This window comes from Cyanistes caeruleus, chromosome 9 (assembly GCF_971803275.1).
Source record: "Cyanistes caeruleus chromosome 9, bCyaCae1.hap1.1, whole genome shotgun sequence".
Lineage (NCBI taxonomy): Eukaryota > Metazoa > Chordata > Aves > Passeriformes > Paridae > Cyanistes > Cyanistes caeruleus.
The window spans coordinates 12,452,329-12,474,228 of NC_141709.1; the positions used below are offsets into that span (position 1 = coordinate 12,452,329).

The 21,900-nt window shown below is 46.8% G+C and overlaps 1 protein-coding gene across 11 annotated transcripts; it reads left to right on the top strand.

Annotated features, from left to right (window-relative positions):
• The first annotated feature begins 1,979 nt into the window (after window positions 1-1,979).
• On the top strand, window positions 1,980-21,727 carry LHX9 (LIM homeobox 9). Of its 11 annotated transcripts, none has more exons than XM_086842019.1 (6): window positions 1,980-2,051; window positions 7,657-7,775; window positions 9,438-9,640; window positions 10,354-10,709; window positions 15,672-15,877; window positions 17,029-17,311. In XM_086842019.1, the coding sequence occupies exons 2-6, from the start codon at window positions 7,659-7,661 to the stop codon at window positions 17,284-17,286; spliced, it is 1,140 nt and encodes a 379-aa protein (XP_086698145.1). In that variant the 5' UTR covers window positions 1,980-2,051; window positions 7,657-7,658; the 3' UTR covers window positions 17,287-17,311. The 11 variants fall into 11 exon arrangements, with proteins under 11 accessions (XP_086698145.1, XP_086698146.1, XP_086698148.1 ...); XM_086842023.1 differs by lacking the exons at window positions 1,980-2,051; window positions 17,029-17,311 and adding exons at window positions 7,235-7,360; window positions 20,360-21,727 and having other exon boundaries at window positions 7,493-7,775; window positions 15,675-15,877; XM_086842024.1 differs by lacking the exons at window positions 1,980-2,051; window positions 17,029-17,311 and adding exons at window positions 7,270-7,401; window positions 20,360-21,727 and having other exon boundaries at window positions 15,675-15,877.
• Window positions 21,728-21,900: the final 173 nt, after the last annotated feature.

Below are 21,900 nucleotides of genomic sequence, written 5' to 3' on the forward strand. Positions count from 1 at the left end.
AGGGAGGTTAAGAAGACAGCAAGTCCCATGAAGGCCGCTCTCTCCCTGCGCTCTCAGCCGATTCCCGGCATGCACGAACAGACGGATTCAGCTACCCCTGTCCCGGAGCTGCTCCCCCTTTTGCTCGGGATGCCTTTAAACTTCCTGGTCGCCAGCGGATTTAACGAAACCTTGTTCTAAAAGCTGTCGCCATCCGAACCATGGGAGCAAGATGGGTTTGCAATGGCCCCGGAGCTCTGGCACAGCAAGCTCTGCGTGATGAGAGCTCATGGTCCCTTGCCCTAAATCCACTCCTGCTGCAGAGACATACTCGGCTTTTAGGTTCTCCACCAGAGGTACCCACACTAACACACACACACACACACAGACACCCGACCCGCAGGTCCCCGGCCGGTTTCTCCAGGTGAGCCGCTGCTGTTGCGTGGGATGTGCCCTTTGCTGCCCGCCCCGTTCACGGGTACCACCGACACGAGTCTCGGCGGCGCCGATTGCCCCCCCGCTCCCCGGCCCTGCCCCGCGGGGCTCCCCTCCGGCCGGGACGGAGCCGGGGCGGGGAGAGGCGCTCCCGGTGCCACGGCGCTGTTCCCCGGCTGCTGCCGAGCTGCGGGCCCGCCCGCCCGGCCGGGGCGCACCGGGAGCCGCCGCTCTGGTCGGAGCCCCGGCCGCCGGAGCGCACCCGGCGGGGAGCCGAGCCCGCCCTGCTTCCTCCGCTCGCCGCCGGGGCTCCGCCGACAAACTCCAAGGAAGATCATTAGCATCCCTTGCTTTTTTTCTTTTTTTTTAAAATAGATTACCAAGCTGGGCACGTAGACCCGAGGGTCACATGGCTCAGGGGAGAAGGACAGAAACTGTCGCAGGAGTTAAGAGGAGCGGGCAAACAAAGCCAAAGCGAGAAGTCATCTCGTGTGGCTGTTGCAGAAGCAGCTCCCCTGCCACAAGGGTCCTCGCAGCGAGCTCCTTTCTGCGAGAGCCGGGGCCGCAGCCCCTCCGCAGCCCGGCCGGGAGCCGGCTCCTGCCTCCCCGACGGCTCCCCGCTTCTCCCTGGGAGGGAGTACGAGAAATGACTCCCGACCCTATATTCTTCTATTGTTTTGAGCCGGTGGATCAATTGTCATCAGTAGTGTCACCTAAGAAGCAATGATTCCGATTCATCTTGGCATCTGATTTTATTCTAATGGGTTAAATTGGGTTCACTTTTACAATTATCCCAGGTTTGACTGCGTAGTATTGCATGACAACTCACAGTTTCATCGTGTTTGGCAAAGCGAGGTTGCTCCATGAATCCATATATCATATCACATCAGATCAGGCTGAAGTTTGCTGTTTAGCGACTCCATTTGAGAGGCTTTTTATGAAAGTGGGAAGGGTTGATGCAGTCCATGGCTGGTTCAGTGCGATTTGAAAAAAAAATGTGGAGAGACGGCAACAACCCGGGGTTTGCTGCTCAGCTGTGAATAAGCACACAACGAAAAAAACGACATGATGGGGAAAGGCTCAGCTCGCTACAATATTTTTAACAGCCTCTCAGTCCTCGCCTTTTTTTAATTTCCTAATATGTTCTTTGCTTTATTAGTTTTATTTACAACCAGCTCCCCATTAACACCTCACCTGATTACTGAGGAGCTGAGACAGCTAATCAAGGAAATCCAGCAAACCAGCCAAAACGAGAGGTAGGATTTTTTTAAATTTTTTTTTTCTATTCAGCCCTCTTCGTTATTTACTTATTTTGTTTTCAGAAATATTTCGAAACAAACAGAAAATAAAAGGCAGGTATCAGTGTATATTGGCGAAAGGTCAGAGGTTAGAAATTCACGTCAGCTCTGTATCGAGGCTATGCAGAGGGCGGGAAGAGAGAGGGAGAGAAGGGAGAAAAAAAAAATCTTTCCACCAAGCAGCTTGTTTATTTTAATTAACATAGGGATCCTCTGCTAGGAGCAAGGAACAACCTCCATCTACTGGCTAGATCATTGCGTCTCTTCTCCATTCAAAACCCATCCCTCATCACTCATTAAGGAGGGTACAATTTTGGAAGAAGCTTCTAAGGTCTCAAGGTAAGCTCCTGCATGAGTCTTTGCTAGCGATGCAGCTATTTGGACCTCGCGGATGTAATTTGCAGGATGTTTCTTTGGCGTCGTGGTGTTGATTGTTTGGTTGGGATTTTTTTTAACAACACAGAACAGTACTTTCCCCAGGTGTATTCGCAAATAACATTTCATGCATCTATGTTTTAATCTAGAAAAATAGCTCAGCTTGGGAAGGCTAAGCCATTCAGCTCAATTAAAAAAAAAAAAAAAAGTCCCTTCTTTTTTGTTTCTTTTAATTTTTTCTTTTTTTAATAGAGTAGTTCCATTCACCTGTCTGTAATTCAGTCTGTAAGGGAGTCCTTTTCAAAAGCAGCAAAATATGATCATTTCCAATGGCTTAATTACAAGCGGAGTGCAAATACGATTACAGTTAATACCAGACAGCTATGGAGCTGACAGTGCTGAGGTCCTGGGCGGTGAGCAGTTTAATGTTAGACAATAATCTGCCTCTCCTGCTTTCTTCTGGCTGTGTGATCACTTGTTCGTGGTCACAGCGCTTGGCTATGGAGATATGTGTTTGGGATTACTATGCAAAGCACCTAGTTGTTTCTTATTTAAATATCACCTCCCTACGCAAATGGATACGTGTCTTAATTGACATGTTTTCAGCTTACCGGGAGGTACAAGCATATTGGAAGTTTGGAGGGTTTTAACCCGGTTCCGGTTAAAGACAGCCTGCGCTTGTGCCCCTCGCACCGCAAGCGCCGCGCAGCCTGGAAGAGGAGGAGAGCGGCTGGTGCCCGAGGCTGCCTGCCATGCACTGGCTTTAACATGGATGCTCTAACACAGCCATCCGAAAGTTGTTTTACGGTACACTCCAAAGGACTCAGGGGAGGAGAAAGATGGTGATGGTAAAATACGTTATATCTGACTCCGAAGTGGAATTTTAAATAATGTCGGGCTTTAAAAAGAAAAAAAAAAAAAAAGAGACAAAATAAACTGCAACCTATTTGAATACTGAAAACGATATTAGCTACATTTGGTGCCACCACCAAGAGATGCAATTCTGTTCAGATTTCCCTTCTTTGTGTCTGGATTGGTTGCAGTGTCCGTGTACTTTACAAAGACACGAGATTGACCATTAATAACACTGTACTCCACCACAAGCTCCTAGAGCAGAAAATAGCGTTAGGATATAAAAATAGACCCGGCTTTAACCACCCGACTCGCAGTCAACGGGATCGTAATCCTGTTGCTGTTATTACTACGCGCTTTAAATTTCTGGAAATGATTAATCTGGAAGCGCCTTGGGAAGCGCAGGTGCTGGCGGAGGGTGCGGAGCTGCGGTGCCCTGCGGGGCGGGAGGCGGCCGGCCCGGGCACTGCCCTGCGCATGCAGCCGGACACGCCGCGGCCTCAAACGCGGCAGGCCAAACCCAAACCATTCCTCCTCAAAGAACACCTCCTCCTCCCCACCCCCACCCCCCGCCTCAACACCCTCCCCTTTCTCCTAATTACTGTTGGTCAATTATTAATTTGCATATAGACTTTGTCCTAAATCCTCCGAACTAAACACAAGCTCGTTCACGCTGGGATAGGCTTTAGCGCGTAGCCCGTGGCCAGGGAGAGCGCGGGCTCCGTGGCAGAGCGGATCCCGGTGACCGCACGCTGAAATCTTCCCAGGGCACACGCTGATTGCCAAGGTGGAAGGGGCTCCAGGCAGCGCCGCGGAGCTGCGGGCAGGGGCTGCAGCCGGTCCAGCGGGATGTCCGCGGGAGATCGCCAGCCCTGCGTGCAGGCAAACGCTGTACCTGCGGAAATCTCCACAGCGATGTATCCCTCATCCTCCCCCTCAACCCCCCGTTAGCTTGGGGAGTTCGAGTAGAGCCTTACAGAAAGGAAAAGACAGAGACCGCCTGTCACGTTTCTAAAATATTCTGAATATTGCACATCAGATATTCTTCCCCAAATGCTACGGCAAAGAAGCTAAAAGCGCGCTGCAATGAGAAACTGTCCTTCACAGGCAAAGTGCTAATGCCGATGGATTCATGAGGGACAGGCTCGTAGATTTGGATTTTAGGTTCCCTGTCGTGTTCTTTGTGAGCTTTTCTATCCACCCCCCCTCCCCCCCCCCCAAGCAAACCGGCAAAACTGTTCGGAATCCCTCGTGCTGTAATGGCAACCTCTCTCTACCAGCCTGCCTTGGAGCAGCGGAGCTCCAGCTCACAGCGAGGAACGAGATCCCAGGAACATTGAAATAGATTTACCTTGATCTCCTACAGGCCTTTTGGAAACGGAGAAGTCACGTTTGATGCTAGCAACAAACTTTTAGTGTCCCTTTAGGTAAGAAGTGGTCTGCCAGCATTAGGATGTTAATCAGAAAACGCCTTGGAAACCCCTGGCCTCCTTTACGGGAACAGCAGTAGCTAGTGGCGTATCCTTAACCGTACCTGATGGAGCAGAAAGAAAGGACCCTCTAATTAATTAAGTGTGTCCAACCGGAGGAGGCTCAGTCATTTCTGAGTTTTGTTATGAGTCTGCCCAATTACTCCGAACGGCGCCGTCGAGCTAAGGTAGAGACGGGAATTTAGCAAGCAATATTTTCCGTGTCTCTGCCTAGGACCGATGCTTTGACTCCGCACCTGCAGAGCGTTTCTGTGAACCCGAGACAGCAAGGGCGAGATATGCGGGTGGAGAGGGCAGCGGTGCCCGCACCCGGGGCACCCGAGCTGGGGGCACAACCTGCTCGGGAGGCACAGGATCCCCACTTTAGCTCCCGAGGGAACTGGGCCCAGAGGCAGCCGGGGGCTTCCCCCAGACCCCTCCTCTTCCCGCTCCCGGTGGACACGATGGGTCTGAAGGTGCTCATCCCGGCAGGGACACGGTCACAGCGGGACGGCGGCAGAGCTTCCGAGAAGGGTCTGCGGGGCCGGCCCGGGCGGGCGGGGCTGGGCGAGGGTCCTGCCTGGCACACGCCGGGCTATCTTCGGCAGCCCGAGCGCCACGGGAAATGCAGACCGTTTCCAGAAGAGCACATGCAGCACGAAACAGGGGCAGGGTGAGTTACCGTAACAACATAACTGGAGGGAACTACAGAAAAATTCCCTTCGAAGGGAAAAACACCCAGAACAAACCCTGAACGTGCCTGTAGAGTGCAAAGACTATATTGCAACGATTAGAAATAAGCTGGTCTCTAAGGGAGATATTTTGACCTCTGTCGACAGCCACTACTGCGATTCCCTGAGCCAGGCGGGCGCACTCCGGCGGTGCCTGCCGGTGCCTGCCGGGCGGAGGGCGAGCGGGGCGATTCCCCATGCACAGGGGTTCGCAGCGCCGCCCTTCCCCTTCCCCTTCCCCTTCCCCTTCCCCTTCCCCTTCCCCTTCCCCTTCCCCTTCCCCTTCCCCTTCCCCTTCCCCTTCCCCTTCCCCTTCCCCTTCCCCTTCCCCTTCCCCTTCCCCTTCCCCTTCCCCTTCCCCTTCCCCTTCCCCTTCCCCCTGCCCTCCTCTCCTCTCGGGCCGCCCGACAAAGCCGCCGGCCCCGCAGCCGGGCTGGCTCGGGCCAGGCAGCCCCGCGGGGCTGGGGGCGAGAGGGAAGCTCCTCCGCCCTTCTCCCCGAGCAGCCGTCGTGCAGCGGCGACGGGAAGGGGGGGGTGAAGGAGGATTGGGGATCCCGAGCGAACAGCTCCCGTATCCCGGACCGAATCACCTTGTTTATTTTTCCTGATGTCTTATTGTGCTAATTGACTTGTTTTCTCCAAGGAAAGCCTATCTTCTCCTCCTTCTTCCCCACAAAGATTTTTTTTTTTTTTTTTTTTTTTTTCCCAGTCCGGGAGTTCTCTGCAGAAGATTACGGCTTCTGGAGGGATCTGCCCTTTTTAAGGGAGCTTCCCTCAGCCCTTTTTGAGTCTCGTTGGTTTTATAGCTATTACTCTCTTATTAAAACACACACATATATACAACACATTGATTTCCATCCAAAAGGGCTAATTACATTACTTACAGTAAATAGCAGCCCTGCTGTCCAGGGTCTAGTGTGCCAACAGAGAAAAAAAATCCCGGCTTATTTCACTTGATTGACTTCATCTTTGTGTGAAATTGTGTTTTATGAGCTGTATTCTGGCACTCGGAGGAATGTAACAACATTCAATCTGCAAATAACATTAATTTTAGCTACTTAGGGGGAAAGAGAGGGGAGGAAACTGGCTGCTTGAATCTTGGGTTACATGGAAGAGGTGACTCGAGGAGCCCCTGAGGATGTCTCTGGGATGCTTTGGAAAGGAAGCGAGGGCTGGGGTACTTCTTTCACTAGTCGCGCTAGGGTTCGGTGTGGAGTGTCCCCCAGGGAGCAGGGAGTGCAGCACTGCCGCCAGGAAGATCCTTCAGTAGGGATCGAGGTGTCAGGAAACAGCCAGCAGCTGTTTCAGGGAAAGGCAAGGAAGAGCGCTGTGAAAAGTAAGTAGGAAATCGGGGAAAGGAGGGGAGGGAGAGCAGACGGAGAGATTAGCCAGGAAGGAATGAACCGCCCGGTCCCTTGCACACAATGATCTCTCGCGGTCCCGGCTGGGGAGCGGGCGAGGGGAGAGAGCCCCGCCAGGGCGACCCCGGCCGGCCGGGGCTGTCCCGCAGAGGGGCCCCATCCTGCTGCGGGCACAGGCGGGGGCTCCGCGGGGCAGCAGGGCGGACAGAGTCCCGGGGAGCGCTCGAACTGCCCGGGCCGCCCCTGCCTCCGCGGCTCCCCCCGCCTCAGCGCCCCTCCGCGGGCCCGGGGAGCGCCCCGGCCGCTCCGGCCCGCCTCGGCTGCCCCGCACCGCGGCTCCTTTTCCTTCTCCCGTTCCCGCGGCGGAGCCAGACACGGCGGGGCCGGCCCGAGCGGCCGCCGAACGGAGGCTCCCGCGGAGCGGCCCGGGGGGAGCGGGGCCCCCGGTGGGGAGAGAGCGGCCCCGGGCCACCCTGCCCCTCGGCAGGCGCCGTCGCCGCCAACTCCCGGGACTCCGTATTTGGGGGAGGTAATAAATCCCACCCCACCCACAGCCCCGACCGTAATGTTTGTCACTGCTTGCCCATCACTAGGGGTTGAGAGGAGTATGACAGGTCTTTGTTGTCTGAATAAAAATCAGTGGCAGCTCAAGGGAGAGAACTCCTCCTACTAAATTATCAAAAATGGGCTGGCTTTAGTCCCTTAACAAATTGGACAGAGCTCCGGAAAGCAGCAGTCCCAAATCCAACCTACAGGCACTGGGAACTTTAAAGCAACCAGGGACTGCTGAAAATAGCACTTCTTTTTGCTTTCTTTGTATTCAAAACTATATCCTTTCCCGACTGATTCTACTGCCCCAGGTCCAAGTCTCTCCAGTCAGAAGCCCCAGCTCTCCAGAACAGTAACAGATCCTTTAGCTCTTTATTATTTTATTTTTAAAACTAATTATTATTACATTTTCTCCCCCTTGTTTGTTTTCTGCACATTTTCAGGAAGCCCTCAGTGCTTACGCAAATAGAAGCTCCTATTGCAACCTCCTTCCCTGCGCTGTGCACCTCGGTGTAAACATTTTGGATGATCTAAAGACTCTGGGGTCTGTATATGGAAATAGTGGGGTGCAGAGCAGAAGAAAATACTTGTCCTTTCCGTCCCCCAGCCATGCTTTTCCACGGGATCTCCGGAGGCCACATCCAAGGAATCATGGAGGAGATGGAGAGGCGATCCAAGACCGAGTCCCGCCTGGCCAAAGGGGGACAGATGAATGGCCGAGACACGGTAAGAACGGAGCTGGCGCTCTTCGCGAGGGAATCCCCGCAAGCATGGACCCGCATCGGGATAGACCCTGACTTTGGGGAAGGGAAAGACGCTGCTTCCCTCTGTCCCTTCCCTTCACCCCTTGCTTGTGGAACCCCTTCCGAGGCTCCCTGTAAACCCACCCGTAACTCTGGGTGCTGTGCTGGCCAGGCTCGGTTATACATTTGTCTAATCCATGTCTCTGCGTGTGCTCTCTGGAGTGAGGGGGAAACTGCTGTAAATCCTAACAGGGACGGGGTTTCAGCCCTTGCGGCGGAGCAGCTTCTTGCCCCTGCTCGGCTGCCTGCGGCCACTCTGCCCCTGCGAGCAGGGCTGCAGCTGGAGCTCCCGAGGTGTGCTTTACTTTTATTCTGCACTTCTGGCGCCTGCTAAATCGAACCTCAGCCGCGACTGCTTACTTTTCGTAACTGTCTTTGGTCTAAAAGTGTGTGATTGATACAGAGGCACCACTCTCTCTGAGTGTTATGCCAGCCGACTACTTTGCTTAGAAAGCAGTAGCTCCTCTTTCCTTAGTCAAAAGAACCAAAGTCTTCAGATACGTACTAAAGGATGGAAGGGAAATCGAGTGTCACGCTTGGCTTTGTGCAAAGCGAGATCTCCCTTTCTCCAACTTGTAGGGCTTCCGCCGATCGCGCACAAAGCTCTGCACACTAAATAACGGCCTGGAAAACTGCTTTAAGGCTTTGGTCCTTTATCCCCCTCTCTTAAATAAACTCATTCTTTTTTACATGAGGATTTGCAATGTAAATTTAACTCACCTTTCAGTTGCTGAAAAGGAAAGGGGGGCGAGGAACTTCAGATTGAAAATGAACGCGGAGTTGCCACTTTAAAACAGTTGAGACTTTTGAACAAGATGTTTGGGATTTTTTTCCCTGTTACTTTATCAGCAAAATCTGACCCAAGTTTCACGGCCGAGCTTTTGTCTCCGCCGTCCCTCCGTCTCCCTTTGTCCCGAGCGGCACTCCTCGTGGGGAGAAGATCAATGGGAACTCCAAAAAGTTTACTGACAAAAAGATGCTGGTTTGAGCCTGTGCCACCTTTCCACCCACGTCCCTGGCCGGGCTTGTGAGCGTTCACACTCACTGCTTTTTACACCATCCACCTGTCCCCTTTCTCTTACTCCTGTTTTAAAAGGCCTGTATTTCTTTAGAGATGTGGTTGCGGGTCGTTTAAATACGGGTGAAAATTTGCCACAGAATGAGTACGAGCCTGAACCCTCTGCCAGAAACTTTATGAACCAGTATTTTCCTACTAAAAATGCTATGTCTGTGAAGTGCTTTAAGATTAAAATGCTGAAAAAGAAAGAGGGGGAAACCTCAGACTTTAAGTTCAGAACCTCAGAAAAGAATGGGCTCTGCTTTTCTTACTGCGGCCTAATCCGTTGCTTTCACCTATTGAAATGACATGAGATCGCTAGGAGAGGTTTACTGTGAATCACAGTAAGGGCTTTGCTAGCAGGGATGGTCCCGGTTCCCCCTCAAACTTCCCTCCGGGAGCCGGGAGCTTGGTCCCAGGGAGCCGTGCCTTTGTACGAGCCCTGGACCCTGCGCAGGGCCCGTCCCCAGCCCGGCCTGCCTGTCTTTCTGTCCCTGTCTCATCCCTTGTGGTGTGGTTGTTTTGCAGAACATGCCCCCCATGAGCCCCGAGAAGCCTGCTTTGTGTGCTGGTTGTGGAGGGAAGATCTCAGACAGATATTACCTGCTGGCTGTTGACAAACAATGGCACCTCAGGTGTCTTAAGTGCTGTGAATGTAAACTGGCTTTGGAGTCAGAACTCACCTGCTTTGCCAAGGACGGCAGTATTTACTGCAAGGAGGATTACTACAGGTACAGCAATCAGCCCTCATGGGTTCCAAACGCGTCCCCTCAAAAGGCACTGTGAACCGAAACGGTCTTTTCTCCACACGGGCTTTCAAAGGTAGCTTTTCGCAGTCAGCGATTTCTTAATCCTCAGTCCCCTCAGAAAAGTCTCACGTTTCAGAGCTGAACGGGCCGTCAGGGGACGCGCTGACTGAGCGTGTGTGGCGCTGCACAAACAGGCCAAGGCTCTCCCGCTGCTCGGCGCTTTCCCTCCGTAAAGACCCGACGGAAATTCCCCTCCGCCCTCACCTTGCCGCTTTTCCCGAGGCCCGGAGCCCGGCGCGCCGCCCGGCCCCGCTTGTCCGTGTGTTCCGGCTGTGCCAGCCCCCGTGGCTCCTGTGGTGCGGCCAGGAGCGCCAGGGGAGCGGGGCCCGACCAGCCCCGTTCCGGCCGCCCGGGCCCTGCGCACGGGCAGCGGCGGCGCCTTCGCCCAAGCCCGGGGAGAACGGCTCAGCTCGGCGGGGCGTGCCGGCCGCTCCCCCTCAGGGCCGGCTCCCTGAGGCTGTCCCGACACCAGACGGGCCAGGGGCCGCAGCCGCTGCCCCGGGCCGTCTTGGGGCCGGGGGCACGACCCTGTCGGGGACAGGCTCCCTCGCGTGGCCGGGAGGGAAGGCGGGAGGCAGCGGGGCGAGCTCTGCCTTTGCCGTTCTAGTTGATGCCCACTTTCCTGTTTCCTTCAGAAGGTTCTCCGTGCAGAGATGTGCCCGCTGCCACCTTGGGATCTCGGCCTCTGAAATGGTCATGAGAGCCAGGGAATCGGTTTATCACCTGAGCTGCTTCACCTGCACCACCTGCAACAAGACTCTGACCACGGGCGATCACTTTGGCATGAAGGACAACCTGGTTTACTGCAGGGCCCACTTCGAGTCCCTTTTGCAAGGAGAATACCCCCCTCAGCTGAGCTACACCGAGCTGGCTGCCAAGAGCGGAGGGCTGGCCCTGCCTTACTTCAACGGCACTGGCACGGTCCAGAAGGGGAGGCCCAGGAAACGAAAGAGCCCTGCCTTGGGAGTGGACATCGTCAGCTACAACTCAGGTGGGAAACACACGCCGAGTCTGCCTCCCGCTCCCCTGGAAGGAGCGTTCTGGGGCTCCCCCTCAGCCAGGCAGTGCGCCGCTAACTCAGCCAGGCCAAACCTTGCTTAGCCATTGGAAAATCAAACAAACGGCTCTCTGAGGGTTGGAGCCTTTGCAGGAAAGCTAACAGCAGCCCTCCTCAAAGGCTGTCTTTGCCTATTAATGTCAAACACCCAAACTTAGCCACTTCCCAGGGTAAGGACAAAACAAAAACGAAACCCAAAACAACCCCCCAAACAAAAAAACCAAACAAACAACCCACAAAAAAATCCAGAACCCCAAAGCCATATAGCTATTCCTCTGCTGGAATCTTAGAGATACAGTTGTCATTATTTATATTTGATTCGCTAAAAGCATTTCACCACTTAAACCTCAAATTAGGAGTAACCAAATGAATCAGGAAAAATAGAATAAAAGTTATAGGATATGGTTTCTACAATGCCAATGTTGTATGCATATAATTCGATTTATATACGGAATTTATAGTGATTAATTCTTCAGGCCGAATAATTCTGTTTTACTGACACATAAATGATCAAACTGTACAAGAGGTCAACGAAGAAATGTTGTTCCCTGTAACTAAACTCTAACAAAATGTAATTAGGGAGAATGATTTCTGTTCTCTCAGCAGTAGGAAAGGAACAAGTGTTGCCCCGTATTAAATATCTTCTCTAACTGCAGTCACTTGGGTTTATACACCCAAACCGTGTATAAACAGTGCTAGTGGCCAGAGGTAAAGGAGTTTCAGGAATGACCAAGCAGTTGAGGCGGGGTTTCATCAGATGAAAGACGAAAGCAGTAAGGGTAAATACGAATTAGCAAACTCCCGACTCCAAAATTGTTTTAGCGAAACTTAAGCTTCCCAGGGACAGTAAGAGAGGGAAGAAAGCCGTAGGAAGCAGGAGTTGTTTCCCCGTGGAGCCGCGCCGGCAGGGAGCTGCGGAGCGCTGGCCCCACCGGGGAGCCGGGAGAGGGATCACGGCCTCCCCTTGCCACAATCGCTGCATCGCTCTCTCCCCCGCACCGAGTTCAACCCGCTGCCACTGAGATCCATAAGGAATCTTCCACAGCCCCCCTGCCCTCCCCAGCCCTTCCCCAGCACCTCCTCTGGGGCCGCCCGTGAAACGGGCTTTAGCTGGGAACCAGGGAGCTGGGCAAGGCCATTTCATCTCCTCTGATGCGTAGACCTTGGAGCCAGGGTAATCACTGCGCTAATTGTTCCTTGTTAATTGAAGATGACATTGGAATCCCTGGCTACGGAGCGGCTTCCAATCAATCCTGAAAGCTGCTAAAGAAAAGGGAACCTGTAGCGCAGCCAGGATTAATTCAGACCCAGCTTCCAATGGTGGATTTCCCGTGCTCTGCTCTGGTCTGTAACCCTGCTCCACACAGCATCACCCGAATCCCCAGGTTCCTAAAGGGAAATACTTCTAGGGACAATTTAGCGTTAACATTAGAATCAGAAGTTACGGTAAGATGAAGAGTTGTAGGTAAGATAAAGCTCCCCTTAAACTTCAGATCAGAGAGATCTCTCAAGAGAGACAATATTTGCAAACGCTGACATAATTTTTGTGTGCTGGTCTTAAAACGTCCCTTCTTTACAACAGTGGGCCATATAAGATGTACCACTGATTCCAAATCAGATTAAAAAGCACCACCCATTATGAAAATACAGCCGACTGCATTGAGAACTCATAGAATCCTCCGGACAACGGAAAGAAAAAACAAAACAAATCAACAAGCGCTGTGATGCTCTGGACTTAGGCTAGATGGCTAAGAAATCTCTTTTGTTAGGGCGGTGATTTTATTTTTTTACGAGCATTATCTAGCTATATCCAGAGCAGACACATAGCTAGACAAAGTTTGTAGCGAAACCGTGCATCGGGTGCAAGCAGCCCATTGACCCACTGAGCTCCAGATCCAGGGGGAGGAAAGCGAACCCGGAACAGCAGAGAAATGAATTGCAGTAGATGAAATCGCTTCTTGAGAGAAAAAAGAGCCTCTAATTGGCAGCCACTTCCCTACACACATTTTTCATTCTCTGCCCTGTGACTCAGTAATTGCTCTTGCACGTAATCATTTACAAAGGGCCAGCAGTCGGCAGGAATTAAATGCGGGCTGTCCGCGGGAGCAGCGGGCCGGGCCGGGCCGGGCTGGCGTGCGGGCCGTGTGGCGATGAGCCGCGGGGATGGCGAGCACGGCCCGCCCGGCCCCTGCGGCAGAGCGCTCCGAGCCGGGCACCGCCGCGCCCCGCAGCTCCCAGCCAGCCGGGCCCCTCGGGCACTCCGCGTCTGGGACACCCCCGCAAGCCCAGTACCTTCCCAACAGCCCCAGCCGCGGCGTCCGTACCATTAACAAGAAGCCGTTATGGAAAACCACCCCGAGCTTTAAAAACGAAAGTCCGGTGGAGCCAGCAGCTTCACCCAGCTGAGCAGGAGCATGTGTGCTTTCACAGCCATCCAGCAGGCCCTGGCTCGGATTTGTGTGCACGTTATGTTTCAGGGGAGCTGAGCCCCGGTCCAGAATGGAAAATCAGACTCTGCTGCAGAATCTACAACAGTTTTTCTATTCTGTATTTTGTTTGCTAGTTTAATTTCTTTTTCACAGCTCCTCGGTTGTAAAAGTGGAAACACAATAAATAGCTCAAAATGCTATGAGGTAGGAGTCACTCATACTTGCAAGCTGTCTGGAATTAATGTGAAAAATGGAAGAAACTATTCAAAAGTACTTAAAACATTCAAGGCTTTCTCTATATTACCTCTTATTTAATATAATTAATATATATTTTGAGGGAAACTGTGTTGACTTACAGCTTAGAGAATATAGAAATGAGACAGTGAAGATTTCCCTAGGAAAATATTTTACACATCTGTTCCTCAAAGAGCTGCTTACTTTATTTCATTACTTGTGTGTGAAAAGCTATGAAGAGTTCACTTCAAGAATTCTTGGCAATAAGAAGCAAACTGTTTTAGCTCTTGTGAAAGCAAAAATTAAACGACCCTCCAATCCTGCTGCAGAGAAATGAGCAGTGTCTTGCCTGACTTTGTGCTTTCCCTTAGTTCTCCAGGAGATAGTGTAAGACTCTGCTCTGTGATGTGGCCAAACCACACAACAAACACTGTGTAAAACAGAGCCCTCCTCTCATTTTCTCTTGAAAATAAAAACCAAAATAAAATAGACCACTGACAAAAAAAAAAAAAAAAAAAAAAGAAAAAGAGTGGAGTATAGAAACAAAGACAATAAGCAGGACAGAGGAGCCTGAGGAAGTTTGTGCTGTTTCTCTAAGCCTGAGTGGCCCAAGGAAAACAACACAAACAAGCAGCTTGCAACTCTGAAGTAAAACCTGAGGACTGAATTCTGGTACTCTGATTTGTGTCAGCTCGTAAGTTACAGCCCACGCAGTTTGACTAAAGGCAGTGTGATTGCTTGTGAAAAAAAGTAGTAAATACAATCCAAATCTGGTCTGAAATTGTTTTTAAGGCAACTTTCAACTCCTGGTCTTTTCAGAAGTGTCAGCTTACTTTGTTTGAAAGTACAGATATACTTCTTACCAAGACAAGGAGCAAAGCTAGCTATAATTAAATATTCACCTGATTTTCTGTCAAAGTCTTGTCTTACCAGCATCTGTTCATGTTGACTTGTCTTATAATTCAAAAGAGAAAGCACCTTCAAGAAGCTTTCTATTTTCTTGTGGTTTCAAGTTGCTTTGCCTCTGTTTTCAGCACTGCCAACAGCAGTGTCTCTGTATTGTGTGCTTTCCCACTTTCTCTTCTCTCTCTCAGTAAGGAATGGAGGTCAGCTAGGCTTTCTAAATAATCCAGTAACTATTGGAAAGCAGTTCAAAAATCAAAATGAACAACTAACGGCAATCTAATTTAGAGATATTCTGAAACATTTTTAATTAGCTCTTCTTTAAGTAATATTCTCTGCTAAGATGACACCATTAATTTTCTCCTATGTGACTGAACTATCCTTATGAGGTCCTAGAAATTGCTAACCCTTTTGTTTAAGCTGAAAGGAAAAACACAGATGCATTTCTAACTTTTCTTTTTTCTAATACTGTAATTTCTTTCTCCAATGTGTAGTAATGATGCCACCATCCCCAAAAAGCTGGTACTGTTGTGTACAATTCACACCCATAAAAGTGTAATCTGAAACAAACTTATCTTTCATAGACACTTTGAAAATACTGAATCAGGGAAAGCAGAGAAACTCTTCAAGTTTTGAGTCCCTATCTGCTTGCTTGTAGAAATGTCCTAAACCAGTACTAAGACCTACTCCTGATTGGGACTGGGGGACTGGGTCGAGTCTTGATGCAGCTGCTTCCTGGATATATTTTACAGATGAAGGACTTTGAGCAGTTCATATAAACTCTTAGGCAGAGTCCAAAAGCATTTATTTTATCAGCAAAAAACTCAGCTTTCTTGATGAACTGTCATAACAAACTTTTCTGCTGTACATCTCTTTTTATAGGTGCTTGTGATTTGGGGGAAAAGCTCAGGAACATTCAAAATTCTGGTTTGACCTTTACTCTTCTCTCAAGCTAAGAATGTTTCAATGAGTAAGATTTCAAAATCTGAATGAGACTTCAAATGACTCTGAGTGCCCAAAGCAAAACCATTACCACAGGGAAAAGACTTGTTTCAAATAAATGCCAAAGGAGAGAGAACTTTCTAAGTCTGCCCTTAGTAGGTACAGGCCTGGGGGACATAGCATGTTATAAGGATAGGAAATGATAAAATTCTGAACCTCTTTTGGTCTCATTAATTAATCAATCACATTCCTTCCTTCCTTCCTTCCTTCCTTCCTTCCTTCCTTCCTTCCTTCCTTCCTTCCTCCCTCCCTCCCTCCCTCCCTCCCTCCCTCCCTCCCTCCCCCTGCATGCTGTATAGCCACTAACTGCTCCACTTTGTTTATTCAGCAGGTTGTAATGAGAATGAGGCAGATCACCTGGACAGAGACCAGCAGCCTTATCCCCCATCCCAGAAAACAAAGCGCATGCGTACCTCCTTTAAACACCACCAGCTTCGTACCATGAAGTCCTACTTTGCTATCAACCACAATCCAGATGCCAAGGACCTCAAGCAGCTTGCCCAGAAAACAGGCCTAACCAAGAGAGTTCTGCAGGTAAGAAGTCACATCACAGGCTTGAGAGAATTTTCCCCTGCTAGTTGTCAGCCTTTCCCTTATGTGTAGCTATACCAATATACATAGAAATACTTTTGCTGGGTGTGTCCCTAGTGGGTGAGCGGAGGGGTATGTGGCAGAAGTGCCAAATGTGTGCCTTACTGCCCCAAGGCAGCCAAACACCAAACTGTTTTATGATTAGCTGCATCCTCACCATGAGGAAAATGTCTTCAGAGTCTACCCACCCAGTAGATATCCTGGGGCTGGTGGACTCTCTGTGGTGACTGCACTAAGGATAGAAGTGGCAAATCTACCGATTTTATGGGTGAAGCCTTTGGGCTCCCCTGAAGGAGTTAATGTGGCCCCTCAGTAAGCAGATCCCTGATGTGTTTGAAGCAAGCTTTGACCAATATGATCCTCCAGGACCAGCTGGCTCTCACTCTCAATGCTTGTTAGAGAACTGTTTTCCTTAAGGGCCTGCATAGTCAAAAGGCAGTTCCTTGTGAAGGACAGCCTAGAAAATTAAGTTAAAAATCCCTATATGGTCTGTGATAGCTCGGTGAAGGTAAAACGAGGTGTGTATTACATGCAGAGTGCCAAAGAAGGGCGGTGAGTGAGGTAGAAGGAAAATCTATTTGTGGCAATTCCTTGTCTGTGTTACATGTCACCTCAAACACTGTCAGTGAACCTTACAGAACAGAAAGACTAGATGACCCATATCAACAATCTGTAAGACAGAGATGGTGTAATTACTCCTCCTTCCTCTTCAGCCTTTTTAAGTAATCAAGGCAAGCTTTCAGCCTCGGCAAAAATCTGCTCGCTCACCCTTTGCCTCAATCTTTATGTGTGTTGACCCCAAAGCCGCCCAACCCAAGAAACACTATGTGGCCATCAAGAGAGTCGCTTTCTCTGGGTAAGCGAGCGAGCGGATTTTTCTCGAGGCTGCTCTCTGAGGGCTGTAAGCACCTGCAGCACTGAGCCTGTACACAGAGAGTCAGTACCACCAGTAGCAAGAAAAGCTAGAGAATGACTTAGGTGATGTGCCACACAAAATCAAACATCACAAATGAATTTAAAAAGCAAGAACAAAGACAAAAATAAGCAAAGCAAAACAAGCATCGGTAAAGAAATCCATTGGGATTGGTTTGCAGGTTTGGTTTCAAAACGCAAGAGCCAAATTCAGAAGGAACCTTTTGCGGCAGGAGAATGGGGGTGTCGATAAAGCTGACGGCACCTCGCTCCCGGCACCGCCCTCAGCAGACAGCGGCGCACTCACTCCACCCGGCACTGCGACCACTTTAACAGACCTGACCAATCCCACTATCACTGTAGTGACATCAGTGACCTCTAACTTGGACAGCCACGAATCCGGGAGCCCCTCACAAACTACCTTAACGAACCTTTTCTAACAGTTCCTTTTTTTTTTTTTTTTTTTTAAAATTCTTACTCTTCATTATTATTATTATTATTATAATTATTATAATTATTATTATTATTTTAAAGCCTTTTAAAAACAAACAAACAAACAAACCCACAAAATATTTGGGAAAATAAACAGCTTGATGTGTAGCATCTGCAGCCACCTGGCAAATGAGTTTGAAGTAATATGTTGCTATAATGAATGAACATTTATTGTTGGTAAATTGTACTCAAATTCTTTAAATTTATCAAATAACTGAAGAGAAGGTGATGAATCATTCTAATAAGTGCCTCTTAAAATTGTATGTTACTTATTTCCAGAACCTTGAAAAAAATTGATTGTTACCCCCTCAAAAAACCCCTCAATTCCTCCCTGATAACTAGCTAAAAACCATTTTAATTATAGCCAAAAGAATGCTGCTTCGAGATTGTATGTTCACTTAAAGCATTTAAGAACCCCAAATTTAATTTTATTTTCATAACGCATCCAAAAGTTTTGTACGATTTATTTTTTAAATGTGGAAAAATAAATACAAAATGAATTAAACTCATCACGAAACAGTCAGACTGGAAGTACCAGTGCTCTTTCCTAATGCAGTAGTTGCAAGCCTGCTCCTCCCTGAGCACTGGGGAGTCTCACTGGGACAGCTAAACACTCCTCTGCCAGTTCTGCACCCAGCTGGGACGTCCTTGGCCACCACTGAGAGCCATGCCTGGATGGAGGACTTGGAGAGAGACCCAGTGATGAGAGCACGTGTGGGTGAGGATGGCAGGACCAGGCCGTTGGTCTCCAGATTTGTGCCCCGCATTAAGGAGGCAAGATCTAGAAAACACCTTCCAGAGTGAGCTCATTCCCATAAGGATGTCATTAAAGTAACAATAGCAGAGTAACAATGCAAGTGGAGAGTCCTACCTCTGAAATGCTGCCTAGGGAGGGGTTTTAATTTTTGTCTGTTAAGCAGCTCTGAATTTTTGGATTTAGAAAAGGTAAAAATTGCAGTTGACTACATGGCTTCGATGTAGTCTTCAAACCTTCAAAGCAAACAAAATGTTGCCCAGTTACTTTATTGAGCACAAAATTAATTTTCAAGAAGGTGTATGCATGTGTACTATTCAAATGAACTTCTGATAAATCCTACTTTTTTTTTTTTTTTCAGGGAAAATGGAAATAAGCAAAATATAATTTATTAAGATGTTTAAGGAAAAGCTTTTCAGTACAATTTATTCATTACTTTATTGAATTTTCTTTAGATGTTTCCTGAGATTGTATCAGACGCTTTGTTTAACACAGGAACTTAAAATCTTTAGTTCATTAATATCTCCAGCATATACTTTAACTTTTTAAAGTTAAACTTTGTATAAAACAAAAAAATGTTAGCAAAAATCATAGAAAACCAGGAATTGGCAGTGAGTAATTTCAAAGCCGATAAACTCAGAAGCCTTGTGGATGCTGATCTAAATACATTTCTTAGTTTACAATAGTGATCTTTCTTTTTTTTTTTAGTTTTATTTAAGCTAAAAGTCTGAATGGTCTGGGCAGTGGTGAATGTTCATTTGTATCCTTTTATTGTAGTTGAACACCAATTAGATTGTGGAGAGTCTCAGAAACAAAAACGGACAAAAACCAGTCAAGATCTATGTCTTGCTTTTAGTGGATTGTTAAGAATAACTTTGCACATATACCCCACTTTTTAGACACCATCAAATCTCTTTTTGGTGGTCAAAGTGGCTATTTAATATATTTTAAAGGTGTCCTTTTTGGCTGTATAAATGTGTGGTTACATATTGACAGTTCACTGCCCACATTAAAGTGCATTATTGTAATTTTTGCTCAGGGTTTTTAGAAAATTAGCACAGAAAAGTAGCTTATTTTTAAAAAAGATGATGGAAGAGATGTTAACACTGTAATAGAAGAAAGGTGTGTTTGCCATTATATATTTAGCAAGTATGGTTATCATCTTCTATGGATATTGAATCTTGACTTTTCCTATTTCTATTACCTTATGGGCATTTACCACTAACCAGACCAAAAGACCTTGGTAAGGCTGAGATCTTTATTAATACACTTTTACAGGTAAAAATATTGATACTTATAAATTTTGTTCTTTGACAGAACAATATATGGTACTAGAGATCTACTTTATTAAGTAGACTAATTAAAACTCAGTTCTACTATGTGCCTTATGATATACCTTGGGAGTAAGTTTGTGAAAAATCAGGATATATGTGTTGTTTGTTAAATTAACTGTTTTAAGCCCTTTTGACACCTCAATAGTTTTGTACTGTTTTACCTCTTATTTCTGAAACTCTTTTTATGGTGTATCCTGTTAGAGGGGACAAACATGTCATAGAAAGCAGTTGTGCACTCTTTCAGATATAGTTGATAAAACCAATAATCTTATATATTGAGCTTCGTGTTTATAGTACAGTAAGTGGTCTAGCAAAATTGTCCATGTTTCTTTGTTTATTGATAAATGCATTGTATAGAAACTATTTCCCCTAAATATTTATGGACCAAACAATTGTGATATATCTTATTAAATTTGTGTGAATAAACCATTTTGAATCTAAGGAGTTTTATTTCCCATCAGTTTTTTTGGGGTTTTTTTTTGCGGGGGTAATTTTTGTTTCTTTTTTAAAATTTAAGGTCTACATGTACCCATGTGTCTCTTTGCTTTTATGGTACCTATGAACAATTGGTATTTAACACAGAAACACGGCCTTTTAAATATTTTAAAGTACAGTTCCTTCTTAGGTTTTCAATTTCTTCCTATTCAATGTGTATGCTACTGCTGGTGCAATTTAGATTTAGCCTTTTAACTCATCTTTTGAACATGCAAAGTAATGCCCCACTGATTTGATACTGAGACCCTGTCTTAGCCCTCTTCTACAAGAGCCAGAAAACTAGGAGCTAAAGTAATTGCATGACAAGTATAACCTAAATAGTATGATGAAATGAATCAAGATTTAATGCTAGGTATATTGAGCACAAAATAGAATTGCAGACCCTGAAAAGCCAGGTTGCTCTGTAGTTTAATAAATTGTCACTATGATTTCTTTCAGGGAGAACAAATCATGGGGCATTACAGCCAAACATCCCGACGTTTGAAAATTCCCTAAAGTATTAAAAGAAGGGGAAAAGTTTGATCGGAAATCCACTGCAGTGAAGACAAAGACAATATTAGGTTATGATAATCATACATTTAAAAATCCATTGAGCCAAAAAATAAAAATAAGAGACTTGATGTAATTTCCTGAATGTTAACAAAACATATGTTATTTTATGGTGTCTAATTAACAGAACTGAAGGCTTCAACAAATTGTGTGGTATCAAACAAATTTAGAGAACCTATGTATAAAACCAGAGCAACCTGGCAGCAATCTACCCAGCCCATATTCAAATAAATATTTTCTTTTTTTTTAAAAAAAATCACATTTGTCAAGCACAAATACTTGTAAAATAAAATCTGAGTGCATTCATTCCACTTGCTTGCTAATGTGTACTAGTCATATCTGTTAAATGGATTTTTGTAAATTCAAGGAGAACTTTTCACTCATCTGAGATAATAGGAGTCAGAACCCAGTAACTTTAGTACTATTATTTCCCAATTATTTTTTTTAAAATGAGACAACTCTGCATGCACTTTTCCATCTGTCACATATAGTGTACATTTCTGTATGACGAATTTCTCTTTGATGTTTCTTGTATAATACCTTTCATTAATAAACATTTTATTTGATGCAAACATAGTTAACTTTATGTAAACACATAGCTAATTGTTTCAACTAATTTAAACTTTTCTTTTGAGAGGAAGCAGTACAGCGCAGTTCCAATATGTTATATATATGTATATCTAAAATCAAAAAGAATGAGGTAGCAATACTATTGCACAGTGTAAAATTATTTCCTTTGGTGTTAATTTTTTGACTTGTATAAAATGGACTTGTTTTAAAAAGAAATTCCCATCAGCATCAAGAATAAAACAATCCCCAAACTCTTCATCAATATAAGAAAACAGGAGCAGTACAGTGTGTACTTTAACAGTGACTTTAGAGTACAAGGATATAATTTGTGGGTCCCTGAGCTGTTTACATAGTCACTATGCAATGAGCAAGTTTGCTACATAAAGTTGATCCTAAGATTCCCAGTCCAAATCACAGATGATTATTACAAGAAAACAAGCAAGTGTAACAATAACCAACTCTTAGTAATGAGGTTTTGTAACTGTTAAGCAACTATTTGCAGAAGGATTTTTTAAAATATATTCCTATTTAGCTGTACAGCCAAAGCATATGTTAAACAAATTAACATATAAAAGACTTGCCAGAAAATCTTTCATTAAGATGACATTTTTATTATATACTAATGAACCCTATGTAAACAATGTAACTTTTATGAATGATGGACATTAAATATTTCACTTACGTGTATCCTCAGCATTTTGCATGTTTTCTTAAACCTTTCCAGTTTCAGAATTCTAAAAAGAAAACCATAAAAGTATTAACAACATAGCACAAAGTTATGTACAGGTTACTGCAGCAATCTCTGGAAACCGGTAACTAAGAGTGTTCTAATGGCAATAAAAGGTATCATTTATTGGTGG